We start from the raw sequence: 23,893 nt of genomic DNA, 5'->3' as shown, positions 1-23,893 counted from the left end.
CGAAAGACGAAGCGAAGACGTGGGAAAACCCCGTGCCGACAGGCGGCGAGCGCAACTTCGTCACGGTGCTTCCCTTCAACATGCGTCTCGCAATTCACGACTCATCCAGGTATCGATGCCATGCACGCCACATCACAAACTGTAAGGATTCCTTTCCCACAACCCAACGCTTCCAGAAATACGAATGTCGTCAGCAAGATTTATATCGGCGTAAAGCATAAACTGCGAGGTAGATGCTGGCTGATAGGATTGTTGGCGTGACCAGAGGAGAGGGCCCAGGAGAGCAGCGATGAACACTGCGCTTCGCTTGATGCACTCAGTAGTCCTGCATTGTTAGATTTATGAGTAGTATCCAGACGAGTGCCGCCGTGCTACTCACCGAACGACCCTCATCCAGCGATCGTTCAGTAATTGATGTACACCCTCTCGAAGCCTTTCTTGCTCGAGAAGGACGAGGGGACCGTCATCCGGTAGTAACCACGGACATCCGTTTGTCGACGGGTTCGGATCCGTAGCAGTATATACGATTGCACCTGGAAGATTCGTCATAAATACGTAGCAAAAACGCAGAGCAGGGGACACTCGCCTGCTATTCGACCGACGGGGGTCAAGGGAATTCCTGCTAACGTAACCTTCAATGGAGTGCTAAGGACATTTGTGTCTGTAGAAACGAATGTCAGGAGAATAAACAAAGTAAAGGGTATAGCGCGCCATACCTGCGAACCAGGGGTGAATGCTTGATATTCTCATGCTCTCCTTCGCATATACGGGAGCGAACGAGCGCATCAGACCAAGTAAGCCATGCTTCGCCACGCTATACAGCGGACCTCCGGAAAGGGCCGCCCAGGATGCTTGAAGAACATGATTGACGGGATGACGACACAGATATTGATAGAACAGGATGCATACCCATTGATGCTATACCAGAACCCGGAATCCTGTTGACATTCAGGTAATGCTGAGCGAGATTGACCGCTGCGAAGCATCGTTGAGGTAACTTGGTGCGTAACATAGGGAGATACATACTGTAAAGCACGCTAGTCAAATTGATATCCAATGTCTTCAGGTTTGGCTTCAGCTGGCGAGGATTGGGTCCTGCTGACAAGGTCGGGAGAGAGAAGCGGCCTATCTCGCTGACACCTGCGTTCGGAATCTGATATCGATCATGAGCCTCTAAAGAACATATATAACGGAGCAGGACCTACTACTATATCAACAGACCCGTATCGCTCGATTGCGAAGTCGAAGAGCGCAACCTGGTCATCACAAGAGAGTACATCGCACGGCTTGAACGCTGCCTGCCTACGCGGTTATTGATGTTGTAAAGGGTCCATCGAGGGCAAGCACGACCCTCACCCTCGAGCGCGCTGGACTTCAGAAACAACTGCTTCAGCACTAGCGACATCGACGTCTCCGATGACGACGATTGCGCTAATAGGCGGCGTCAGCGAAGTCGAAACATAACTTAAGTCATAGATGCTTACCTCAACTTCGCGAATTAAATCGCAGTGGCCCTGCCGATCCCACTCGCCGCGCCTAGGCCTATAATAACCACATGGAGGCCATAGATGCTTAAGACCTTAACGTATTATCAGGGTCAGCGCTCACTTACCGGTGATGAGAACGACCTTCCCTTTGCAGCGCTCAGCATAGGCGAGTAGTTGCTCGTCCAGGATGGGCGTTATCGCAGCCTTGCCAGTGACGAGGATAAGGCAACGTCGACACGTACGAACCGGGAGCGCAGAGACTGAGCTTGAGAATGTTCTTCGATCGGCATGAGCTCTTGACGCCCGCCCTATATACCGATAGAAATCCGGAAAGGCGCAGCTCGAATGAGGGCACATGAGCTTCCCAATTCATCTACTTACGTTCGTTCATTCAATATGGCAAAGTCGGAGTCGGCGGCAGGTCAAGCGTTGGCACGTTCCGGTTATTGATATCAGTTTCTTCATCTGCAAGAGTGTATGTACATATACATGAGACGTAGATGGTCATAGCAGGATGTCGCCTTTGAGTATGGAGAAGTTGCGTCGAAGTGTACCGCGGTCATATTGAAGGATTTTTCAGTTGCTGAAGTAAGGTTTATATTTAGTGAGTTTCGTTTGCACGGCTTTTTGGCATTCGGCTAGGAGTATAGCGAGGGGTGACATATACGTCAATTGGCGGTACTATATATTACAAACTCAAGATCACAAGATTGTCAATGTACTCTAGAAGATGCGGAAGACTACAGTTTTTACAGCAACGACGGCGCCGATTGCAACCACCATCCACATCAGCGTAGCGCCCCATGTTCCAGATTGTCCGACATACATGCCCAGAAGGTCGTAAACCAAGCATGCTCCAAAAATCGGATCTTGCGTCAACGACTGCGAAAACGACATTTTGGTTATTTCGATAAGATTAGATGTGATTGGACATGTTTGCTCACCGCAATGCCGAAGACAACACCGACGATTGCCTTCACTACCTGACCTGGAGGGCCGCTGTACCTCAATGCGACAGCACCGTTATCGAGGAAGTCAAGCACGCCAATGCCGGCGAATGTTTTTGCAACAAGGTGCGTAGAGAGGTTGAGGCGCGTAATGAACGGTAGACGGGTCATCGCCCATAACTGGATGAACGAGTTAATCGTAACCAACGCTTGTGCTGGCCAGAACATCTGGTTGATCCAGAAGATCATCCATGCGGCTGTCAAGGTATGAGCAAGGGGGAGAAGAAGGTGACTGTGGGTGGACGTGCCGATGCATATATTGCCTATGGCATACACTGGGGCATATCCCAGCGCATCCAAACGTCCTGCAGTTTCCTGCGAATGCTTGAACAGGAGGTATATCCACCAAAGTTGCAGAACAGTCTGCATCGAAAAGAAGGCCCCGATGAACCAGGGATTGGGCGAAAAGGCGTAATGATTCTGCAAGCTCATACATGAGACTGCGAAATGCGGTGGGCGGAATGCACTTACATCATCGGCAACTTCCTTCATATTAGGGGACGTGAGCATGCCATACATCTGGCAGGCAAAGTTGATGACCCAGGAACCGAGGGTCATTGCGCGAGCGCGGTTCAGTCTGTTGGCGTCGACGCGATCGTGCCCGTTCATGGTTGGCAAGAGAGGTAGAAGCGACGGATTTTCCATCATATTGGGTGGGGATGGATTGGTTATATGCACAGTCTGAAGAAGGAAGATGACCGTGGGTGGTGGAGGGGCGCAGCGGATGGCGGGTAGGTTATGATGTCAGGCGGCGGCGATCGTACTGTTGACGACGCTTTCCACCCGAAGTGGTTTTCCTACCTTCGATCCCGTCTGAGTCTGACGCCATGGAATGGTGACTACGATGTTTCAAGCTCAAGCTTAAGAATGAAGCACATTCGTGCACCCGGGCATGCGACGTCGACTTGATTCGTACGGAACAAACGTCCCTTTGGTGAAGCGGATGACGTTGTGGTAGCCTCGTTCCCACAGCGGCCTGCACTCAGAGTCAGTGCAGAGCTGTGCAGACCGTGACTGTGCAGTCCGCCAGAGCGTTTAAGGCCAGATTGGGTGGTGCCTTGCAGTGCTGCCATTCGCACCCCCTCCATCGGCGCAATTCTACTGGTTCTGGAACGCCTTTCACTGGCAGGAGATTTTTTTCCGGAAGTCCCGCTAAGACCCATCGATCAACTCGTTGAACGACTTACGTGTACGCTCGCGGCCCGGAATCGGTTACATGATCTGTAGCTCATATCAACGGAAGGCAACCTTATCGTAAATAATGACAGCGCAGCGAAGGTGAGCATCTTCTCTGCAACTATAAGACGTCAAGTGCTGCTGAACCCACATATATTCAGTTTGCGACGGCGGTGGATGAACGTCCACTTCGTGCTGCTGCTACACACGCACCGCACATGATCGAATTTCCCGATGTCCACACGCGAGACCTTGCCTAAGCTCATGATTGTAATAGTCTCAACCTGTCATCTATGTTCTTGCTTCGAACGAACCTGTGACCGCTGGTTCCTGTGCTTCTGCCTCGCTCCAGTTAGCGCGGCCCGGTTCAAATGTGTCACCGACCGATCAGGTTCGTAATTGACTCATTGTGCCTTACAAACTGAGAGACCGCAGCCAAAAGATGCTGATGGGTGTCCTCACAGCCAAGGTGTACCGTACTTGAACACGCATAAATACTATCTGCCCCTGTTTGTTCACCAACATATACTCACCCGAACCACCCCCTTCGTGCATCATGACCACGATCCTGGACGATCAACTCCTGACATACGGCGATCGATGCATGGGGAAAGTGGTCTTGATCACGGGTATGCTGGGCTTCGGTGTTCGTGCTCGCCAAGTCAAGGGCTTTATCAGTGTACCGTTATCTTCTAGGGGCAGCGAGTGGCATCGGGCGCGCAGCAGCGACACAGTTCGCAAAGTTGGGGTTCGTGTCACCTGCACATCGATTCTGGTTCAAGCTCACTGGTTCGTCATCCAGGGCAAAGATAGTGATTGGTGACATTGATCTTGCCGGCGCTCAGGAAACCGCCTCGCGAATCAAGTCAGCAGGAGGGTGAGGTTACCCCAAGGAGGAATTCTATGGAACCGATTCTTACCGTTCCATCGTTCATCCATAGCCAAGCGGTCGTCAAAGGCTGTGATGTGTCATCTTGGGAAGATCAGACAGCCCTATTTGAGCTCGCTATCTCAACTTACGGCGCGGTCGATATCGTTGTAACCTGTTGTTCACTCGATACCCTGAAGCTAGACAATGACGTCCTCTATCTCTTAGATTCCCAATGCCGGGGTCATTGAAATGGGCCAGTACTTCGTCACTTCGATGTCTTCCGGGCCCGACCCTCGTCCATTGAAACCGAACTTGAAAACACTCGAGATAAACCTGATCGCTGTACTATACAGTGGGGCAGTCCGTCGTCCATGTAGGGATGTCACTGACATGACGCCTCAGCCGTCAATTTAGCGCAGCATTACCTGAAGATCAATCGGGCACCTCTCGAAGGATTGAAGGCCATAGTTCTGATAGCATCCATTGGTATGATCTACCCGTTGCTTAAGATCACCGGGGCCTGATGCATTGGTTCTAGCTTCTTGGATTGCTTTGTTTGAGGGACCTATCTACAGCGCCTCGAAGCACGGTGTCCTTGGCCTAATGCGTGCCTTGGCTCCCCTCTATGCCAAAGACAATATCCGGATCTCGAGTATTCATCCATGGTTTGCTGGTGAGGATACAGTCTTGTCATCCGTTTAGCTATGTTCACGACGGTACCATGTTGTGTTACAGATACAAATATATTGAATACACAACTCAAGGTCATCCTCGCCGGCATTCCAATGACGCCTGTTGAACGTATTGCAAGTGAGTTGTTGGTTCTTCCCATGGAATCTCGTGTGATGCATTCTCACAATTTCCCCTGGATAGACGCCATCGTGTATTCGGCGACAGATCCCAGCCCGCTCACCAATGGATGTCCCTGGCTTTTGCCCGATGATGGACCATTGCTCTTGCTGGAGCAGGAGGTGCTTCGCGAAGGAGTCTACGACATGCTCAACAAGCGTGTGGCGAGGGTTAAAAGCATAACTGAGAGCCTGTACCTGTGTACTGCTTTTGGTGCTGCTGTCGGACGTCTTCTTTTCAGACCTGTTATGCTCTCCGCCGGTCTCGCCGGGATGGCATACGCATGGCACCGGTATGGGCGCCTTCTGCAATGACGGACCGGGCTGCCCAGTAATTTTCGTGCTCGAGGATGGAAAATGTCTATAAGTACATACTTAACATGAACGTATACTCCGCGAATGAACTCGGAAGTATGCTAATGTGGTAGTCTCCCGCATCGTCTCCGGTTCTTGGGCCCCCGCGTCACGGATCTGGGATGTTGGAATGTCGAACCTCGTAAACGGCCATGCCGGCGTTGTGCAGGCTGTCGGGTTCTCTCCGGATGGAAATCGCATCGTTTCAGCATCCAGGAACGAACAACATGCCCTGTACGTTTGGGATTCGGCGACAGGAGAATCTATTGGCGGGCCGTTGCATGGCGACAGCGAGACCATCACTTGCGTTGCCTTTTCGCCAGACGGCAGAAGAGTTATCTCGGGGTCCTGGGACAAGACGCTGCGGATATGGGATATCCACCCGGGGACAGCCAACTACGAGAGCCCGGCATACGAACCTCACCCTCTTTTACAAATCTCATCGGAGCCACAGCATGCCCTTGTTGACCTTCATTTGATACTGCCTGAATTGCGGGGCCGCCTCGCTCCTCAGACTCAGGTTGAGGACGCGTTCAGCATGGAGGATGGCTGGATCATTGGCCCCAACAATTCGCGTCTATTGTGTAACCCGGAACAGCATCGCCGTCATCTCATGCGTCCACCGTGTCGGATGATCATCCCCGACGAAGGGAGCACCATACTTGACTTGAGCCAATTCGCACATGGCAATACGTGGGCGGATTGTTACGCGTCGTAGGCCGTGAAAGGATTTGCTGAGAGATGGTTCTGTCAATCTTGCTACGTTACGGCCTAGTTGCCACTGCCATAGAGCCGCGTAGCTATAATGTACAATCTAGATATAATGGGAAGCGCAGCAATGTAACAACCCCAAACCTTCACGACATCAAGGGCCTGCATTAATGTTCACTTTGTTCATCATGGCCGCGAGCTCATCCGTCTCCTCCTGCTCAGCCTCCTTCTCAGGTTCTTCGCTCGATAGCTCCTCTTCCTCTGTGTCTTCTTCGTCGTCGATGAACAGCTTGCCCCCACGAGCCTTGAGAAGATCGGTCATCGTGTTCAACGCCTCATCGTCCTCGTCAATGTCGTTCCACTGTAGTTCCAACCGCTTGAGCAGGGGCATGCGCTGCGGCAGCGACTCGGCAAGCATTGCGAACGACTCGGCGCCGATGTTGTTGTTCTGCAGCTGCAGCGTGTGCAATTTGGGGTTTGAGCCGGCGGCGAGCGCGTCGATGATGGCGGGTGGTGTGTGATCGTCCTCGCTCGCGATGACGCAGTCGGAGAAGTCAAGCTGCTGGAGCCCGGGCCATAGCGGGAGGGCGTTCGCCATCGCACGCGACCCCTCGTCCGAGTCGTCGACATTGAAGGCGTTGTCTTGGAGGTCGAGCCGCTCCAGCGCAGGGTTCTTGGAAAGGCCCTTGGCGAGCGCGATGATGCCGTCTTGCCGAATGCCGTTCTGCGGCATGCGCACGTCCTCAAGTGTGCCATGCGCCGCAAACGCTTCGGCCCAGGTTAGTGCGCTCCCGTCCTCGAGTCGGTTACGTCCACATATGATCGTCTTGAGGTTCGACTTCTTGCCCTCCTTCTCCGATAGTCGGGCCGACTCTAAAAGCGCAGATGCGATGACGGCGCCGCCGGCGGGACCGAGGCCGTTGTTATTGAGCTTGAGAATGGAGAAAGAGCGGTTCTTGGTGAGGAAGGGGACCATGGGAACAGCCGAGCGGGCTCCAAACGCGTTGTCGGAGAGATCGATCTCGACCAGGGAGGTTTTGTCGATGAGGGCGTCGCACATCGCCGAAAGCGCAACCGGTATTTCGTCGATCAGACGACTCGTGAAGATATCGGCAAAGTCGGCGATCTACGTGAACTGTAACTCAATATAGCCTGCTAAACGAGCAGAAGTACATAGACTCGCCTTTAACTTGTCGGCCTTCGTGAGGAACGCGGCGAGAGCCTTCGCGGCGCCTACGCCGATGGTGTTGCCTCCGAGGTGGATTTCCTCGATGATTGTGGGATCGAGGTCCGTGACGAGCTTGTTGAAGTCATCTTCGGTTTCTAGCTTGAGGCCTTTACCTCTGAGGTCGAATATCGTGGTCATGGCGGGGAGGATATACAGGAAAGAAAGCAAAGGCACACTACCACTGAAACTTCTGGAATCGATCGCAAGGAGCTTTCGCGATCACGTGGATGAGAGAGCGTGGGAAATGCAATGAGACTCAGAGAGCGTCCGAAATTTGTGGCAGGCTCTTCTGAGTTTGCTCTGCCTGGCTTCGACCATGGCTTTCCTCGACCCGCTCCGGGTCAACCTCCAAAAACAAGCCCGGCGACTCCGAGCAAGTCTACCTCAAAACTCGCCGTACCACGCATCGCTCGCCCAGGCCACAACCTCGGGCCAACTCTTGAACGTCTTTTCCAGCTTACTCTCCGTCCCTGCCCTCACTCTACCCGTCGCATCTCTACTACGGCCCATCCTCATCGATTTGTGCGCGCGGTGGATTCTGAACGACGACGATCTCGAGGACCGATTCGTCGCATTTGGCACATTGGTGCAACCACATGTTGAGATCTGGCCGTATGTCTCGTTTTTCACCCCCGCAGAACTCTCACCTGATGCGTCGCAGTGTTTTCCTGGCTTTTCTGCAAAAACCGATGCTGGAGCACGGGCCCCTGAACTTCGTTCGCAATGCCGCCGTTGAGGATCTCGACGCCTCGCGCCTCCAACGGGTGCTTCTGGCATATTATCGCCTACTTTGCGCCAACCCGGAGACACCAGATCGCCTATTCTGGTCCTGTGCCCCTCTGCTAAGGCTCTTCCGCGCACCTCATCCGCATACAGGCGTGCGGCTACTCGCTATCCGTTGCTACGCCAGTCAGATGTTGATGCCGGAGCAGGAATGGGTGAAGGCTGAGATGGAGTGTATCGGGGATATCAATGATGTGGACTGTCCCATAGAGTGGGAAGTGGATGTGAACGGGACGAAGAAAGAGGTTGATGGCTGGTTGCTATCTGCGTTAGAGCAGGAACGGATCGTCGACGCCAGGAATTCCCTCACCGGACCCGTTGCCGACTTCTATTCCAGGGAGGAGGGTGACATGGAGGAGCAGATGCGTGAATCCGACTTAAGGTATGTGATCCAAGCTCTCACCTCTGAGTTCCACTCAGCCGTTCCGTAGCCCCTTCGTTGTTGCCGTTCACGGCGTGCTCCTGTATCGCACTCCAGGCTCGGAGGCCGTAGTTCCGCCGCTTATCCCCATTCCAACGACCGTCAAGGCTCTTCAAGAGTTGGCTCTCCGCTACTCCCTCCGTCACCCCATACTGCTTACATCCGCCCCGTCCGCGGGTAAATCACTACTCATCTCTTATCTTGCCTCGCTGCTGCACCCTGGCACCCCGAATCAGGTTGTCAGCATCCACTTGGCCGATACTTCCTTGGACCCACGTGCGCTGTTGGGCTCATACGTGTCCTCCCCGCTCAATCCTGGCACCTTTGAATGGAAAGAGGGCGTGTTAGTGCGCGCCATGCGAGAGGGGAGGTGGATCGTGCTCGAAGACATCGACCGTGCATCGAATGAGGTTCTCGGCATCGTCAAACCCCTCGTTGAGTCGCTGGGCGTGGGCAACTCTGTTGGCGCCCTGGCGCACATTGACGTGCCATCCCGCGGAACGGTTGAGGCGTCGGAGCATTTTGCGCTGTTCGCGACGAGGTCCATGCAGCCGTCGAAGACGAGCAAATTTCCGAAGCCGGTCTTCTACGGCGCGCACAAGTGGCACGGAATGGTGGTGGACTCTCCGGATGAGGACGAGATGCGCACGATTGTCGAGGCCAAGTTCCCGAGGATCGCCGGCCCAGCGGCACGCGGTTTCTTACGAATGTGGGCCGCTGTCAAGTCGATGAGGATCACGGCTGCGGCCAATGCCCGGCCAGTTGGATTGCGAGAGCTCGAGCTGTTCTGCAGGCGCATCGAGGCGTTGTTGCCGTCATCGTACCAGCCGATGCAGGTGGACGAGGACGCGGATGTTCCGTCGCTTTGGAACACGTTCCCGCACCCGCAACTCCGCGAAGACATGTACCTCGAAGCGCGGGATGTGTTCTTCAGTGCGGCGCCCCTGACCGCTCCTGCTCAAGCCCATCAGGAAGCGGTTGTTGCCGCCGTCGGCGAACACCTTGGTCTCACCCCGGAGAAACGGCACGAAGTCCTCAAGACGAGGGTGCCGGAGTTCAATGTCGAGCGGGACGTCAACGGCAACGTCGCGGCTGTTCGAGCAGGCCGAGTACGCTTGCCCGTGCGCTCCGTAAGGGAAGCCGTCCCACCGCCAATGCGGCCTTTTGCCATGCATCGCCCAGCCGTTTCACTACTTTCACGCGTTGCGACGGCAGTGTCGCTCGGAGAACCGGTCCTCCTCACCGGCGAGACCGGCACGGGTAAAACGTCCGCCATCACTCACCTCTCCGCCCTCCTCCGTCGCCCACTCATCAGCTTGAACCTGTCCCATCAGACGGAGTCCTCCGACCTCGTCGGCGGGTTTAAGCCCGTTGACGCGCGTGTGCCGGCGGTGGAGTTGCAGGAACGGTTCTTGGAGTTGTTTGGGGCGACGTTCAGCCGGAAAAGGAACGAGAAGTTCGAGGAAAGCGTGAGAAAGGCTCTCGGAGAGGGCAAGTGGAAGAGGACGGTCGCGCTTTGGGGGGAGGCTGTGAGGTTGGCGAGGGATCAGATTGAGAAACGAAGGAAGGAACTTGACGTGTGAGTCTTTGTCCTTGCGATATAGCCAGCCGATACTGAATCGAGATGGAAGTGGTCCCGTGGGTGCTAAGGAAGAGCTAGATTCTACGCACCCTCGTAAGCGGCGGAGGCTGGACAAACCTGCGCTGGATGCATCCGAAGGTTCATGGGAAACGTTCAGCCAGGATGTGCGCCAGTTCGACATACATCATGTGCAGGGCAAAGGCAAATTTGCATTCGCGTTCGTCGAGGGGCCACTTACGAAGGCGCTACGGTCCGGTGACTGGTAAGCTTGGTATATCAGCAAACAGCTCCACGATTGAACTAGATGCAGGGTACTCCTTGACGAGGTGAACCTGGCAAGTCCAGAAACCCTCGAATGCATATCCGGCTTGCTCCAGGGTCCTACCGCATCCATAACATTGACAGAACATGGATCATTGGAGCCGGTGCCCCGTCATCCGGACTTCCGCCTCTTCGCCTGTATGAACCCCGCTACCGACGTTGGCAAAAAGGATCTACCCCCCAACATTCGCTCGCGGTTTACAGAAATCGACGTGCCTGCGCCGGACAGAGACAGAGCTACCCTTCTGGACATCGTGTCCCAATACATCGGTGCCGTTGCGGTAGGTGACAAAGGTGCGATCCTGGACGTCGCCGAGTTCTATACTGCTGTGAACGCATTGGCACGGGAGCGGCGGATCGCCGATGGATCAAATCACCGACCCCATTACAGTATGCGTACTCTCTCCCGAGCCCTTACATTCGCCGCGGACATCACCCCGGCCTTCGGTCTCCGACGATCACTATGGGAAGGTTGCATGATGGCGTTCACAATGGTCCTTGACGAACCCAGCTTGGCCATGGTAACTGGGCTTGCGGAACTGCACCTTCTGAAGGGCGTTCGTAACGTGCGCTCGATGTTGATGAAGGAGCCTGCTCCTCCGGCGAATCGGGCCGTGGACGAATTCGTCAGGTTTGGACCGTTCTATCTAGAGCGTGGACCGCTGCCTATCGATCCGGCCGAGGATTACATCATCACTCCCTCCGTAGAACGCAAATTGGTGGATTTAGCGAGGGTCATCCTCACACGTCGCTTCCCTGTCCTGATTGAGGGCCCGACCTCGGCCGGCAAAACCAGCTCCATCGAGTACCTGGCCAAGCGGACCGGACATCATTTCGTTCGCATCAACAATCACGAGCATACGGATATTCAGGAGTACCTTGGTGCCTATGTTTCCGATCCTTCCACAGGCAAATTAGTGTTCAAAGACGGCCTCTTGGTCCGCGCTCTGCGTGAGGGTCACTGGATTGTTCTCGACGAACTCAACTTGGCATCCACTGACGTACTGGAAGCTCTGAATCGGCTGCTCGACGACAATCGCGAGCTTGTGATCCCTGAGACCCAGGAGGTCGTGAGGCCACATTCCCACTTCATGCTTTTCGCAACGCAAAATCCTCCCGGCCTGTACGCAGGAAGGAAGGTCCTCTCGCGTGCGTTTCGTAATCGTTTTCTTGAAGTCCATTTCCAGGACGTCCCGCAAACCGAGCTGGAGACGATCCTTTGCGAACGATGTCGCATCGCGCCGTCATACAGTCAACGCATCGTCACTGTTTTCCAAGAATTGCAGAAGCGCCGTCAGTCTTCGCGCGTCTTCGAAAGCAAGCATAGCTTCGCCACTCTCCGGGATCTCTTTCGCTGGGCGGGCAGAGATGCCGTTGGATACCAGGAACTTGCGGAGAACGGCTACATGCTGCTAGCTGAACGCGCTCGCCGTGATGACGACAAGGCGGTTGTGAAGGAGGTGATCGAGTCCGTCATGCGAGTTCGCATCGATGAGGAGTCACTGTACTACGCCAATCGGAGCATCGAGGGTCTGGAATCATTCATCGGGTGTCCATTTCCATCCACATCGAGTATAATCTGGACCAAGGCTATGCGACGCTTGTTCATTCTCGTCGCCCGTGCATTGCGGTTTCACGAACCGATTTTACTCGTTGGCGAGACAGGTTCCGGCAAAACGTCAGTGTGTCAAGTGTTCGCGAACGCAGTAGGACGAGTGCTTCAGACGCTGAACTGTCACCAAAATACGGAGACGGCAGATCTCATCGGTGGTCTTCGACCACTTCGTAACCGCACGATGCAGGAGCGTCAAGTGATTGATGAGGCACTATCTCTCCTGTCTCAGTACGGGATGGCGTCTGTGCCACCCAACGCTGAGGCAATACTCTCCGCCATAACCTCACTACTGAAGTCGGGACGCCTGGACACTGCGGACACGGAGGCTGTGCGAGCATCACGACAAAAGCTACGGTCGCTTGGTGTTATGTTTCAATGGCATGATGGGCCTCTGGTAGAAGCGATGAGGGCGGGCCAGATTTTCCTCCTTGATGAGATCTCTCTCGCGGACGACTCGGTTCTCGAACGCCTGAACAGTGTGCTGGAACCCGCTCGTACCATCGTCCTCGCGGAACGTGGCGACGAAGCTGGTCCCATCCGGGCTTCAGAGGACTTCGAGCTCATCGCTACCATGAATCCTGGAGGCGATTACGGGAAGAAAGAGCTGTCTCCCGCCCTGCGCAATCGTTTCACCGAAGTATGGGTTCCACCCGTCAACGAGCGTCCGGATCTTGCCCTCATTATAAACCACTCTTGGAAAGCGCCATGCTTGACACGGTTTACTGGCCCCTTACTTGATTTCGTCGAGTGGCTTGGCGACCGAATTGGGGATCGTAGCGTATTAGGCCTACGGGACATATTAGTAAGACCTCACTGAAAACCACCTACGTGTCATAACTCTAATATTGTCTTCTCATAGGCATGGGTGCAATTTTCAAATACGATGCAAGAGTCCCATGGTGCTACGGCGATGTCGCCAGAGCAGATCTTCGTAAGTGCTGACGTTTCGCGAGCTACCAGTAGGTTGACCGTCTTCATAATAGCATCACGGAGCCCATATGACTGTGCTGGATGGCCTAGTCTCGTGGCCGCAATTGTCGACGCATACCACCGAGGCACTACAACAGCTGAGGGACAGAGCAGAATCGCATCTACAACAACTTGTTCCGCTCTCAACCGCGGACTCGTACGAAACCGAATACGACATGACTCGATTTGTGCAGCTTGGCCCGTTTGCTCTTCCTCGAGGGCCATCGAGCCCTATCCTTCGCGATTTCAATCTACGAGTTCCCACCACCCGAGACAACGCTGTTCGCATAACCCGTGCCTTCCAAGTCCAGAAGCCGATCCTGTTAGAAGGGAGTCCTGGAGTTGGCAAAACCAGTCTCATCGCAGCCCTTGCTAACATTTCCGGGCACCATCTTCACCGCATCAATCTCTCTGACCAGACCGATCTAGTTGATCTCTTCGGATCCGACCTTCCGGTTGAAGGTGCAGGTCCCGGGGATTTCGCGTGGAGGGATGGAGAGTTCCTGACGGCTCTCAAGGAAGGCCATTGGGTACTACTGGACGAAATGAATCTTGCCTCACAGACGGTCCTTGAAGGTCTTAATTCAGTATTGGACCACCGCGGAACCGTCTACATCCCGGAACTAGGCCGTTCCTTCTTGAGACATCCTGCCTTTCGCATTTTCGCCGCCCAGAACCCTCTTCGTCAAGGAGGAGGGCGCAAAGGGTTACCGAAGTCGTTCGTCAACCGTTTCACCAAGGTTTACGTGGAAGAACTGGCCGCGGATGACATGCTCCTCGTCTGTCAGCACCTATTTCCAAATTATCCTGCGCCCATGTTGCACGGCATGATCAAATTCAACACCCTGCTCGTGGAGGAGGTGGTGAAGAAACGTAGCTTTGCTCGCGATGGCCATCCTTGGGAGTTCAATCTACGTGATGTTGTTCGATGGGCTTCACTACTTGGCGGCCCGACCATCCAACATCCTGTTCATCATCTGCGGACTGTTTATCTCAGCCGATTTAGGTCAGAGGACGATCGCCTCCAGGCAAGAAAGCTGTTCGAGACCGTTTTCCCAATATCTACTGAGTTTCTGTGTCGCGCGCCTGGCGTTGTGATTACGCCTTCGGACGTCCAGATAGGCCATTTCTATGGGAAGCGCTCCACCACAGTCGGACATGGTTCAATGGGCTGCGCCACTCCGCTACAGGCTCAGCTCACCGCGGCCGAGACAATGGGACTAACGTTGTCACAGCGATGGCCGGTCATCCTCCAGGGTGCGCTCGATAGCGGGAAAACGAGTTTGACGAGAGCTATGGCTAGACTCATAGGCGGCGAACTTCACGAGCTGTCTGTCAGTAGTTCCACGGACACCACCGATATTCTAGGCAGTTTCGAGCAGGTCGACAAGGTCAGTCATTCGATTAAGCTGTCCTCAGAAGTCTTGTCATTTGTCGCCGAACAACTGCGAACATTCCTTGGTACGGAAGAGGAACTCCTTGACCGATACGCCGCGTCGAGGAGGAGCCTCCAGCAAGCGACGCCGTCTATGCTTACGACCATGTCTTGGCCCTCCGAAGTGCTTGACGGCCTCCATCTTCGACGCCCGGAGGACCTTAAGGCCCAGGAAGACTTGATGGTGAGGATACGGAACTCCACAACGCTTCAGGACGCAGGTCGGTTTGAGTGGGTTGACGGACCACTGGTGACTGCTCTCAAACAAGGGCACTGGCTACTTCTGAGCGGGGCCAATCTATGCAATCCCTCCGTTCTGGATCGACTCAATGCGCTCTGTGAGCCGGGGGGAGTCTTGACTCTGAGCGAACGCGGACAGCCGGACGGTGCCACTCAAGCCATTACTCCCCATCCCGACTTCAGGTTGGTGATGGCCGTCGACTGGGGCTATGGAGAACTGTCACGCGCAATGCGCAATCGTGGCATCGAGATATCGCTCATATCTACCGGGACGATCGAGGACGACACAAAAATCCGGCATCATTCTAGGTTACCTACGGACGACAGCGGGTTGCACCATACACAAGCTGTGGTGGCATTCGAGGCTGCGCGTAGATGTCTAGTCGATGACTGCCTCATGGCGAAAGAACGGCCGAAAGTGCTTATTCCTTACAACTCGAGCATGCTGGTCCTAGATGGTTTATTGGCGCTCTTACCGACATCGGACTCCGCTGGCATATATAGGGAAGATGCTCTCCTGCAAGCTCTGCTGATCAATGCGCCTCCGGGTTACAGAGCAGTCGTTCGACGCTTCCTGCACAGTCACCATTTCAGCGCCACCTTCATGCCCTCGCTCGAATCCGTGCTGAAGATGACTGAGAGCAAGCAGTTCTCCGAGGTCATGTCTGAGCTTCGTGAACGGTATGCGCGTCAATGGGGATTACCAGTAGACGTATTTGCCGCTCAGGTCAGTGACGGGGGTCTGACGCACCAGCAGGATCTCCGGGTGCACTCGTTATCATGTACTGAATACATCTCAATATATTTAGCCAATGGACTTCTTTATGCACAACTTACCTCGATATGTTTGCGGGATTGAATCGCGTGACGATCTCGCCCATCGACATCTGCTGTCGCTGTCCCGAATCTTGACGAACCTTCATTTTGCCGCTGAAGACTTCCTCCGTAAAGAATCCGTGATCGCTTCCGCCCGCATATCCGGTACCCAGGGCGACGAAGATCGGGCCCGTGAGGAAATCAAACATGTCGTTTATCTCATCCTCCAGCAGGCAGAAGCAATACTAGCAGGGACACACGGGGTGGTGGACGTGGAATTGGTGAGTTTCCCCCGACCACTGTTACTCGGTTACCTGCTAATCGCGCGCATGTCCAAGAGCGAATGCATCGGAGAGTTGCTCCAGATTAGCCGCAGCCTTTGCGCAACATTGACTCAGCAAACGTTGAGCTATTCTGCAGTTCAGGTCATGACGCATTGGATCCTGGAAAATTCCCAGAACTCGGGGACAAGCTTCGAGAACGTCGTGGTCTCAGCTTCTACCCTGAAGGACCTCGTCTTTCCGAAGAGAGGACTTGGCCTGACGGAGATCTGGTCCGCCATGTCCTCTCAAGGTATAGGCCAGCTACAGCAAAACATGAACTCAAAGGTGTGCATCCGCAGTTCGCGCTATGAACTGTGCTAATCATATCGGACACGACCTCCTCAGTCTATCGAACAAGGAAAAGCCACGAGTGACTCCGGCGATCTGCTGATATTCGCTGGGCTTTTGCTCCTCAGTCGAACGGATAATCCAACTAGATTTGTGGGTGTTCAAGCAACCTGTCATCTCACGTGTTAATGCTGGCTCGCTTAGAATACGGGATTGGTCCACGAACTTGCAGCGTTCAGTGGCAATATGGATACAACGGGACACGCCGCGTCACCATCACTTGAAGGGCCGATCAGAAAGAGTCTGTCACGAACAAGTGTCGAATTTCCGTTGAAAACCTGATTCGCTTACATATTTTGCACACAGGTGAAGTCTTGGTCGATATACAAGGCACGATGCTATCACACAGCCGATGGTTCGACGTGCTGTGGCAGAGCGACACGGTGAGTCGCAAGTCTGTCACATTGGTTGATATGCGCTGAGGGATGAGGGTGCTCAGGGCGGTGCGACGTTGCTCGAAGCCACGCAACTCAAGGCCGTGGTAGATCTTTGGTCAGGAACACCCCTATGACGAGGACGACTTACTGACTCTCGCTATAGTGACTGGACCCGTACGTCTCTGTCATCTCTGGCCGACTATGAAACCAAACTCGAGAAGCGGGCCCGATTTACGTCTTGGCAATGCACGTTGTTCGAGCCCAGGCGAGTACAGCTCGTGCGAGTGTTGCTGCGTTCCCTGGTTTCGGTAAGGCATTGATTGGCCTGATCCGTGGACGCAGGCTTACTCATTCTCCACCAGATTGTTTCCTGCTTTACACTCGGCGACGACGTCATTTCGGAGTTGAGGTCTATTTGCGACGCACACTGGAAGACTTTGACCGAATCTATCAAACGGCTGCACACTCTGTTGTGCCACAGTCGCAACACAGTCGTTACGGTAGCTGCGGAGCGCTGGTTGACCCCGACTTTGGATAACCTCGCGGAGGCGTGCGCAAGTCGAGAAATCGATGCCCTAGCAATTGGGCATGGTTTCCTGTCCGTCAGCAGATTCTTTTTGGAATTATACTTCCCAGACCGTCCTATCGACCCAGCCGAGAAGCAGCATTTCATCAATTCTTACTGGCAGCAAGAAGTCGAACGACTCGCTGCTTTGTTGGACATGCAGGCCAGGTATGAACTGAAGCGAACAGGAAACAAGGGCAACAGCTGCATGGACCTCATACGGTCGAAACTGGATGCGGCGAGCGGTAAACTGATGGACTCGCCAGCCCCGATTCAGATGGCGCGACGCGATCCTAGCAGGATGCGTGGTTTGTGGATGGAGGCGTCCCAGTTTCTCGCCCAAGTCGCATCCGTTCCGCGCATAGATTCCCTGTTGGATTTCCTCGGATCCGAACCACTCTCGGCGGCGTCGCAAGAGCAAGTCGTTCAGGAATCTATACGTGGTTTCCTACGGCGATTGGACAACACCTACGCAGAATATGGCGACGTCTGTTTCCCACTGAGACTCGCTTTGTCACAGATGCAGTTGGGCCTGCGCCTAATCGCTCATGAAAGAGCGCGGAAAGGAGCCGCCAAGTTCAAAATCGCACATGCATGCCTTGGCTTCCCAACCGTCTGTGCTGTTGCAAATATTCGTTCAGCAGACATAGCACCTTCAACGTCGATGTTCTCGGATCTGGTTCTTCGCCTTTCTGCGCTCGCGTTTTGCTCAAGGAACATCAACGACTCGAAGTATTATCTCCCACTTGTCGAGAGCATCTACGAGCAGTCAACGCTATTGTGGTCCATCGACAAAGTCAAGGAACAGGAACAGGAAGCAGAAAAACAGAGTCTATATCGACGGAGGAGGCTTGATCATGACCCTCCCACAGAAACAGAGGTGGAAGAAGCAGAATTCAACGCTCTATTCCCCACATATGATGACATCGATGCTGAACCCCTACAAGTTTCTGCCCCATCGACGTCAGCTCGGAACATAGATGAAGGGCAACTGCGGCATTTACTCCATTGTCATTATCAGATGTTCGAGGGTTCACCTTGTACCGAGGAGGCGAAGGCCGCCTCTCTTGACAATCTCCGCGAAGTCCAGGCGAAGATGACCCGTACGCTGTTTGACGCCGAAGCCAACAGTGTGCCAGACGGGCTCGACGACGAGACGATACCTCGCCAAATGACCTGGCTTCAGGACAGACTGCGCAGCCTGCGCGAGTCAGAGACATCAGGTTCATTCAATTTCTATCTCGACGCAAACGTACCAGAAATCAGGAAGGCCGCGGACGTGATCAAGACTTTGCTGGCCCGTCTAGACCTCCTGATCATTGAATGGCCGGATCAAATGGTACTGCAGCATATTAGAATGCGATGCAGAGCATTCCTCGCACTCAACTTGCAGACTCCTGTCGCGAAAGCGCTCTCGTTCCTTGAACATCTCCTCAGTCACACGGAAGATTGGGAAATGTTTTCTAACAAGGAAAATTCGATCAAGACGAATCAGAGAGCGATCACAGAACTCATTGTGGAATGGCGGCGCCTAGAGCTGTCATGCTGGAAGCGGCTTCTTGAGAGCCAGGCCAGCCTTTTCGCTGCCGAAGTGGCTCCCTGGTGGTTCCGACTGTACGATGCGTTGATCAGAGGGCCGTCAAGCCTAGCTTCCGCTAGCGAGGAGGAAGCAAATACTTACCTGGACGATATTATCCCGCTTCTCGACGAGTACATCACCTCAAGCCCAGTGGGTCAATACCAAGAAAGGTTACGTCTCCTGAAGAGCTTCGGGACGTATGCTACCTGGTTGGGTGAAACTCGTACCGGGCAACTACAGCATATTCTAGGTCGGACCGCTGGGGTTGTCCGGTCTAAACTGGCTTTCTTCTCCCAATTCTCGTCAGGAATATCTACTGCGTTGGCCACGCAGAGGGGCGTTTTGGAGACGGAAATCCGTGGCTTTATTAAACTCGCGAGCTGGAGGGACGTCAATGTTCAAGCGCTGAAGCAGAGCGCGCAGCGGACCCATCGGCAATTATACAAGATCACCCGCAAATTCCGAGATGTTCTACGACAACCCATTACGGCCCTTCTTGTTTATGACACAAGTACGAAGATGCCGGATGTCTCCTTCGTTGCCCCAACGATCATGCTCGATTATGCTACCGCATTCACGAACCCACCAACTCTGGCTCTTGCCCCCTTACTCGAAGGACGACACCGAGCCGATCCCGTGCAGGCTGTTTCGCGCCTGGATCTTTATGCTAAAGACCGTATCCTCCCCGCCATAACTCTGTGTAATCCAAAAGTCCTCTTCCAGCTGTGCTCAGATATCGCGGAGACGTCTGAAAGTTTGGCCAGGGAGGCCATTCCCGAGCTCCCGAAAGCCAGGAAAGAGCAGCTGCAGAAAGCTCTGCTGGTTCGCAAGAGAAAAGCTTGGAGTGATCTGCTCAAGGAGCTTCGTCGCGTCGGATTCACTAGCAATCTCAAGCCAGACACATTACTCCTTCAGAGGAACGCTCGCTGGATCACTGAGCAGCCGATGGTTGGGCCAATGACACAGGTTCCCGCCTCTTTTAGGAGCATGGATCGACTACTTCAACGTTTGCTTGCCATCCTCCCTGAAGTCAGAGGTGCCCCCTCCCATCATCACGACGACCTGAACACACGAGAGATCCAACGCGGGCTGATGTTCGTGGAATCCGCACTAGGTATGAGTCTGCAATCACGCGCTATGTACGTAGTTCATGTCGTATATTGACGTTGACTGATTTACTGTCCACAGTGTTACCCGGTCTCTCTCTTCCTTCGCAGCGCTCAGCAAAGCAATCAATCGACTGCGCCGCCTAAAGTCATCGCCGAGGGTCCTGGCGTATGGGGCCGCAGCAATGGACAAGCTTCTGCAAGCCAAGAACGTGGTGTGCGAACTCGAAAACGCTGTTTCGGAAGTGCTCAGGGGACTGCTTAGTCTGGAACAGCATAAGATCGCCTTTGAAGTGCCGCCTGTATTCTTGGCGGAGGCCAACACGCGTCTTTCCACCCTGGCGACTCTTCGGCAGCGTGCCGAGACCGCTATAGGGAACGTTAGCGAAACGTCATTCCACGTCCTCCTCGAAGGTATTCTCTCTCTTCGACCGAAATGCTCGCCTTCCTGACGCGTCCCCCAGATGACATGAATGCTCTCCGTGACTGTAGGCATGCCGTCGGTCAATGGAATGATCACTTCGCCCAATGGCAACGAGAGATGCCCCAGTTAATACCATGGCTATCGCCGGTCCAGTCCTGGCTTGTCGGTCACGCAGAAATCAATCTCGAGTTCGCTGCCCTGAATACAAGCCCCCCTGATGTATCGGATGTGACGGACAGCGTTCTCATCAGCATGCAGAAGGTGCTCGCTCTTTGTCCCGAAACGCCATCTGCAACTGCGGAAGACGCCGATGACAATTGGATCAAGCTAGGATCCCGCCAGCTATGCGCTCTTACGACTGCACTTTCTATCGACATGATCGTGGGCAAGATCGAAGCATATTTGATATCGCTGACTGGCACCTCTGAGCACGAGATCGAGGCGCATACCGAAGCCATTCTGGTTTTCCTCGATCGTTACGCTTGCATTGCGGATACCCAACTCCGAACACACAGCGAGTGGTCGGCGGGACTGCTCAAGCTGACATATTTTACGGGCTCTATCCTTCGCACGCTGGCCACCCAAGGGTTTTGCAAGCCCCCTGAAACGGACAGTGGCGGAGATGGCCAGGGCGAAGTCCTGGATGCTTCTGGAGGCGTTGGACTGGGCGCTGGCGAGGGTGCGGACGACGTGAGCAAGGAGATTGAAGACGAAAGCCAGGTCGAAGGTTTGCAAGGCGATGATCCTATGGAGAAGAATCGAGATGGCGAGAAGAAAGAAGATGATGCCGTGGAGATGGGTCAGGACTTCGAGGGTGATCTACAGGACGTCGAGGAGAACGAAGACGATCGTGAAGGTTCTGACGATGATCACGACGATGATCACGATCTGGAAGAGAAAATGGAGGACTTAGATGCCTCGGACCCCGATGTAGTCGACGAACGGCTATGGGGTGATGAGCAAGTGGCTGGCGCGAATGAAACCGATGACAGAATGAATGAAGGTCAACCAAAGGGGCCAGAATGGGAGACCGAGATATCCGCGAAGGAACAGGAGCGAGAACGTCGGGATAGGGAAACGGCTGACGAAAACGACAAAGAGGCACAACCAGACGAAGCCGAATTGCCAGAAGAAGGTGACAGCCGTCCAGAAGGCGCCGCTATGGACGACTACGTGCAAGATGCGGAGGTACTTGATCTTCCCGACGATATCGACATGGAGAAAGAAACAGAGAAAGAAGGCGAAAATGACTGGGATCCGAGTGATGACGGCATTTCCGTAGACGATGACGGCCAGGAAGCACAGGAGAACCAAGCGGACTCGGATATACGGGCTAACTCTCCGGAGACCATGCCAGAGACGAGGCAAGACGTCGAGAACGGAGATGGCTTGGAGGAGGATTCTGAAGGCATGGATAACCACGAAGACCAGGATCGAGACCAGGACTCTGAGGAGGGTCCTACCGCCGCGAAAGCTGACCTCAAATCAGGTGATGGGTCAGCAGGCGAGGGCCTTACATCCAAAGCCAACGATGAAACCCCAGCTACTGCTGAGCCAGAGGATGGTCAAATACCTATGCAAAGCTCGAGCGATGACGTCGGATGCGAAGAGAAACAGCTTGAGGAGCCGTGAGTGTGCATTCTCCATCACGAACACCGGCGCTAATCTTACGGTAGGTCAACCAAGGGGTCTAGCGCTAATGCTACACGGCAACGAAGCCCGGATGCCGGCCTTGATCATCAAGATGCATTATCTCTCGACGCCCAGCAGGTCGGAGCACAAGAGCAACATAGTAACGCTAACGAAACTTCACCTCCCGTCGGCCGTCGGCTAGCCGGGGACGTCAGTAAGGAAGTGCTCAATCGCGCCGAAGATGTTCAACAAGGCACAGACGCGCCGTCTATGGAGAACGAACCAGATAGACCGGATGTCGAAATGGAATATGTGGTGGAGGATGATCAAGAGCATCGACAAGCGCTTGGTCCGGCCCAAGATGATGAGGCGGCGAAGATACGAGATCTGCGGATGGTTGACGAGCATGTAGGAACTTTCTCCTACTCTCGCTAGGATCACGCTCACCCGTACCTAGATGGCATTCTCGGGAGAAGCCGCTCCAATGGATGTGGACGAACAACCCTCGGAGCCCCAAAATAATCAGGAAAAGGAGCGGCATGAGCTGTCGGAGTTACCTTCCAATGTTCTCAGCGAGGACATTGCTCGCGCCTTGACAAGAGTTGATGTTTACACGGGCAATCAACCCGATCCAAACGTGGTCGATGAACCTGGTGCTCCAGGGGGACGCTCTGATAAGGATGCTCGACCAGAGCTTCTTGACGATGAGAATCTACTAGAGAACGCCGAAGCGCAACTACGTCAATGGCAGGCGGATGGACAACCTGTCGGGGATGCCGAGCGACTGTGGCGGACCTATGAATCACTCACGCACGACCTCTCTTATTCCCTCTGCGAACAACTCCGCCTCATTCTGGAACCCACCATGGCGACGCGCCTCAAAGGCGACTATCGCACCGGCAAACGCTTGAATATGAAGAAGATCATCCCTTACATCGCCAGCGACTACACCAAGGACAAAATCTGGTTGCGACGCACGCGGCCCAGCCAACGCGAGTATCAGGTCATGATCGCCTTGGATGACTCCCGGAGCATGGCGGAGTCGCATTCCGTGCATCTTGCCTTCCAGACTCTCGCGCTGGTGAGCAAGGCGCTGGACCGGCTGGAAGTGGGTGACGTTGGCGTGGCTCGTTTTGGGGAGGCTGTGGAGATCCTGCACGACTTGGGCGCGGGCACTTTCAGCGACCAAGAAGGCATCAAGGTCATGCAGGCATTCCGATTCAACCAGCGAAGTACCAATGTTCTGCAGCTCCTGGAGGCCAGCCTACGGGTATTGGAACAGGCACGCGAAAGAAGAGCCGCAAGCTCGTCATCAGCAGCAGATCTCTGGCAACTCGAAATCATCATATCGGATGGCATATGCCAGGACCATGATAGACTACGGACGCTGCTTCGCAAAGCCGAGGAACAACGCGTGATGATCGTGTTCATCATCCTGGACTCGTTGAAGTCGAATGCGGCGTTGCAACACGAAGGCGGGACAGAGTCCAATTCCATCGTTTCCATGACCCAAGTGGCGATGAAGACCATAGATGGGCGAGTAGAGATGCAGATGGAGCGGTACCTCGACACATTCCCGTTCGAGTATTACCTTGTGCTCAGGAGCGTAGAGGCCCTCCCTGACATACTCTCTGGTACCTTACGACAGTTCTTTGAGCGAATATCTGAAGCATAG

General features: G+C 54.2%; 6 protein-coding genes across 6 annotated transcripts; 3 read left to right on the top strand and 3 right to left on the bottom strand.

The window, feature by feature from the left end:
- Positions 1 to 375: 375 nt before the first annotated feature.
- On the bottom strand, positions 376 to 1,844 carry PUNSTDRAFT_60055 (NAD(P)-binding protein; the record flags this gene model as incomplete). The annotated part of the gene is made up of 8 exons (XM_007380404.1): positions 376 to 533; positions 581 to 661; positions 717 to 851; positions 910 to 975; positions 1,027 to 1,153; positions 1,206 to 1,302; positions 1,357 to 1,479; positions 1,609 to 1,844. The coding sequence occupies 8 exons, from the start codon at positions 1,842 to 1,844 to the stop codon at positions 376 to 378; spliced, it is 1,023 nt and encodes a 340-aa protein (XP_007380466.1).
- Positions 1,845 to 2,143: 299 nt separating this feature from the next.
- On the bottom strand, positions 2,144 to 3,103 carry PUNSTDRAFT_97851 (uncharacterized protein; the record flags this gene model as incomplete). Its single annotated transcript, XM_007380403.1, has 3 exons — positions 2,144 to 2,369; positions 2,432 to 2,914; positions 2,966 to 3,103. The coding sequence occupies 3 exons, from the start codon at positions 3,101 to 3,103 to the stop codon at positions 2,211 to 2,213; spliced, it is 780 nt and encodes a 259-aa protein (XP_007380465.1). The 3' UTR covers positions 2,144 to 2,210.
- A 1,094-nt stretch (positions 3,104 to 4,197) lies between these two features.
- On the top strand, positions 4,198 to 5,823 carry PUNSTDRAFT_97847 (NAD(P)-binding protein). The gene is made up of 9 exons (XM_007380402.1): positions 4,198 to 4,299; positions 4,367 to 4,418; positions 4,473 to 4,547; positions 4,612 to 4,708; positions 4,767 to 4,893; positions 4,944 to 5,027; positions 5,080 to 5,214; positions 5,277 to 5,351; positions 5,415 to 5,823. The coding sequence occupies exons 1-9, from the start codon at positions 4,227 to 4,229 to the stop codon at positions 5,702 to 5,704; spliced, it is 1,008 nt and encodes a 335-aa protein (XP_007380464.1). The 5' UTR covers positions 4,198 to 4,226; the 3' UTR covers positions 5,705 to 5,823.
- PUNSTDRAFT_31660 (WD40 repeat-like protein) lies at positions 5,823 to 6,131 on the top strand (the record flags this gene model as incomplete). Its single annotated transcript, XM_007380401.1, has 1 exon — positions 5,823 to 6,131. A coding segment is annotated over one exon (309 nt), but the record flags the coding sequence as incomplete, so codon positions are not given.
- Positions 6,132 to 6,486: 355 nt separating this feature from the next.
- Positions 6,487 to 7,821, bottom strand: PUNSTDRAFT_141461 (RNI-like protein; the record flags this gene model as incomplete). Its single annotated transcript, XM_007380400.1, has 2 exons — positions 6,487 to 7,580; positions 7,638 to 7,821. Coding segments are annotated over 2 exons (1,156 nt in total), but the record flags the coding sequence as incomplete, so codon positions are not given.
- Positions 7,822 to 8,602: 781 nt separating this feature from the next.
- PUNSTDRAFT_42358 (P-loop containing nucleoside triphosphate hydrolase protein) lies at positions 8,603 to 23,893 on the top strand (the record flags this gene model as incomplete). The annotated part of the gene is made up of 16 exons (XM_007380399.1): positions 8,603 to 8,847; positions 8,897 to 10,465; positions 10,491 to 10,718; positions 10,773 to 13,206; positions 13,264 to 13,335; positions 13,388 to 15,775; positions 15,858 to 16,145; positions 16,290 to 16,472; positions 16,680 to 16,776; positions 16,842 to 16,918; positions 16,975 to 17,027; positions 17,394 to 20,195; positions 20,245 to 20,576; positions 20,627 to 22,214; positions 22,263 to 22,626; positions 22,676 to 23,893. The coding sequence occupies 16 exons, from the start codon at positions 8,603 to 8,605 to the stop codon at positions 23,891 to 23,893; spliced, it is 13,938 nt and encodes a 4,645-aa protein (XP_007380461.1).

Source organism: Punctularia strigosozonata, assembly GCF_000264995.1.
Source record: "Punctularia strigosozonata HHB-11173 SS5 unplaced genomic scaffold PUNSTscaffold_2, whole genome shotgun sequence".
NCBI lineage: Eukaryota > Fungi > Basidiomycota > Agaricomycetes > Corticiales > Punctulariaceae > Punctularia > Punctularia strigosozonata.
Note: the sequence above shows the minus strand (reverse complement) of the source record. Positions and strands in the feature narration are given on the sequence as shown.

What these genes read in the sequence shown, in the direction of transcription:
- PUNSTDRAFT_97847 (XM_007380402.1), top strand. Translation starts at nt 4,227, where the DNA reads ATGACCACGATCCTGGACGATCAACTCCTGACATACGGCGATCGATGC. An exon ending in TATTCATCCATGGTTTGCTG is followed by an intron (nt 5,215 to 5,276) that starts GTGAGGATACAG and finishes GTTGTGTTACAG; the next exon opens with ATACAAATATATTGAATACA. An exon ending in GCCTGTTGAACGTATTGCAA is followed by an intron (nt 5,352 to 5,414) that starts GTGAGTTGTTGG and finishes TCCCCTGGATAG; the next exon opens with ACGCCATCGTGTATTCGGCG.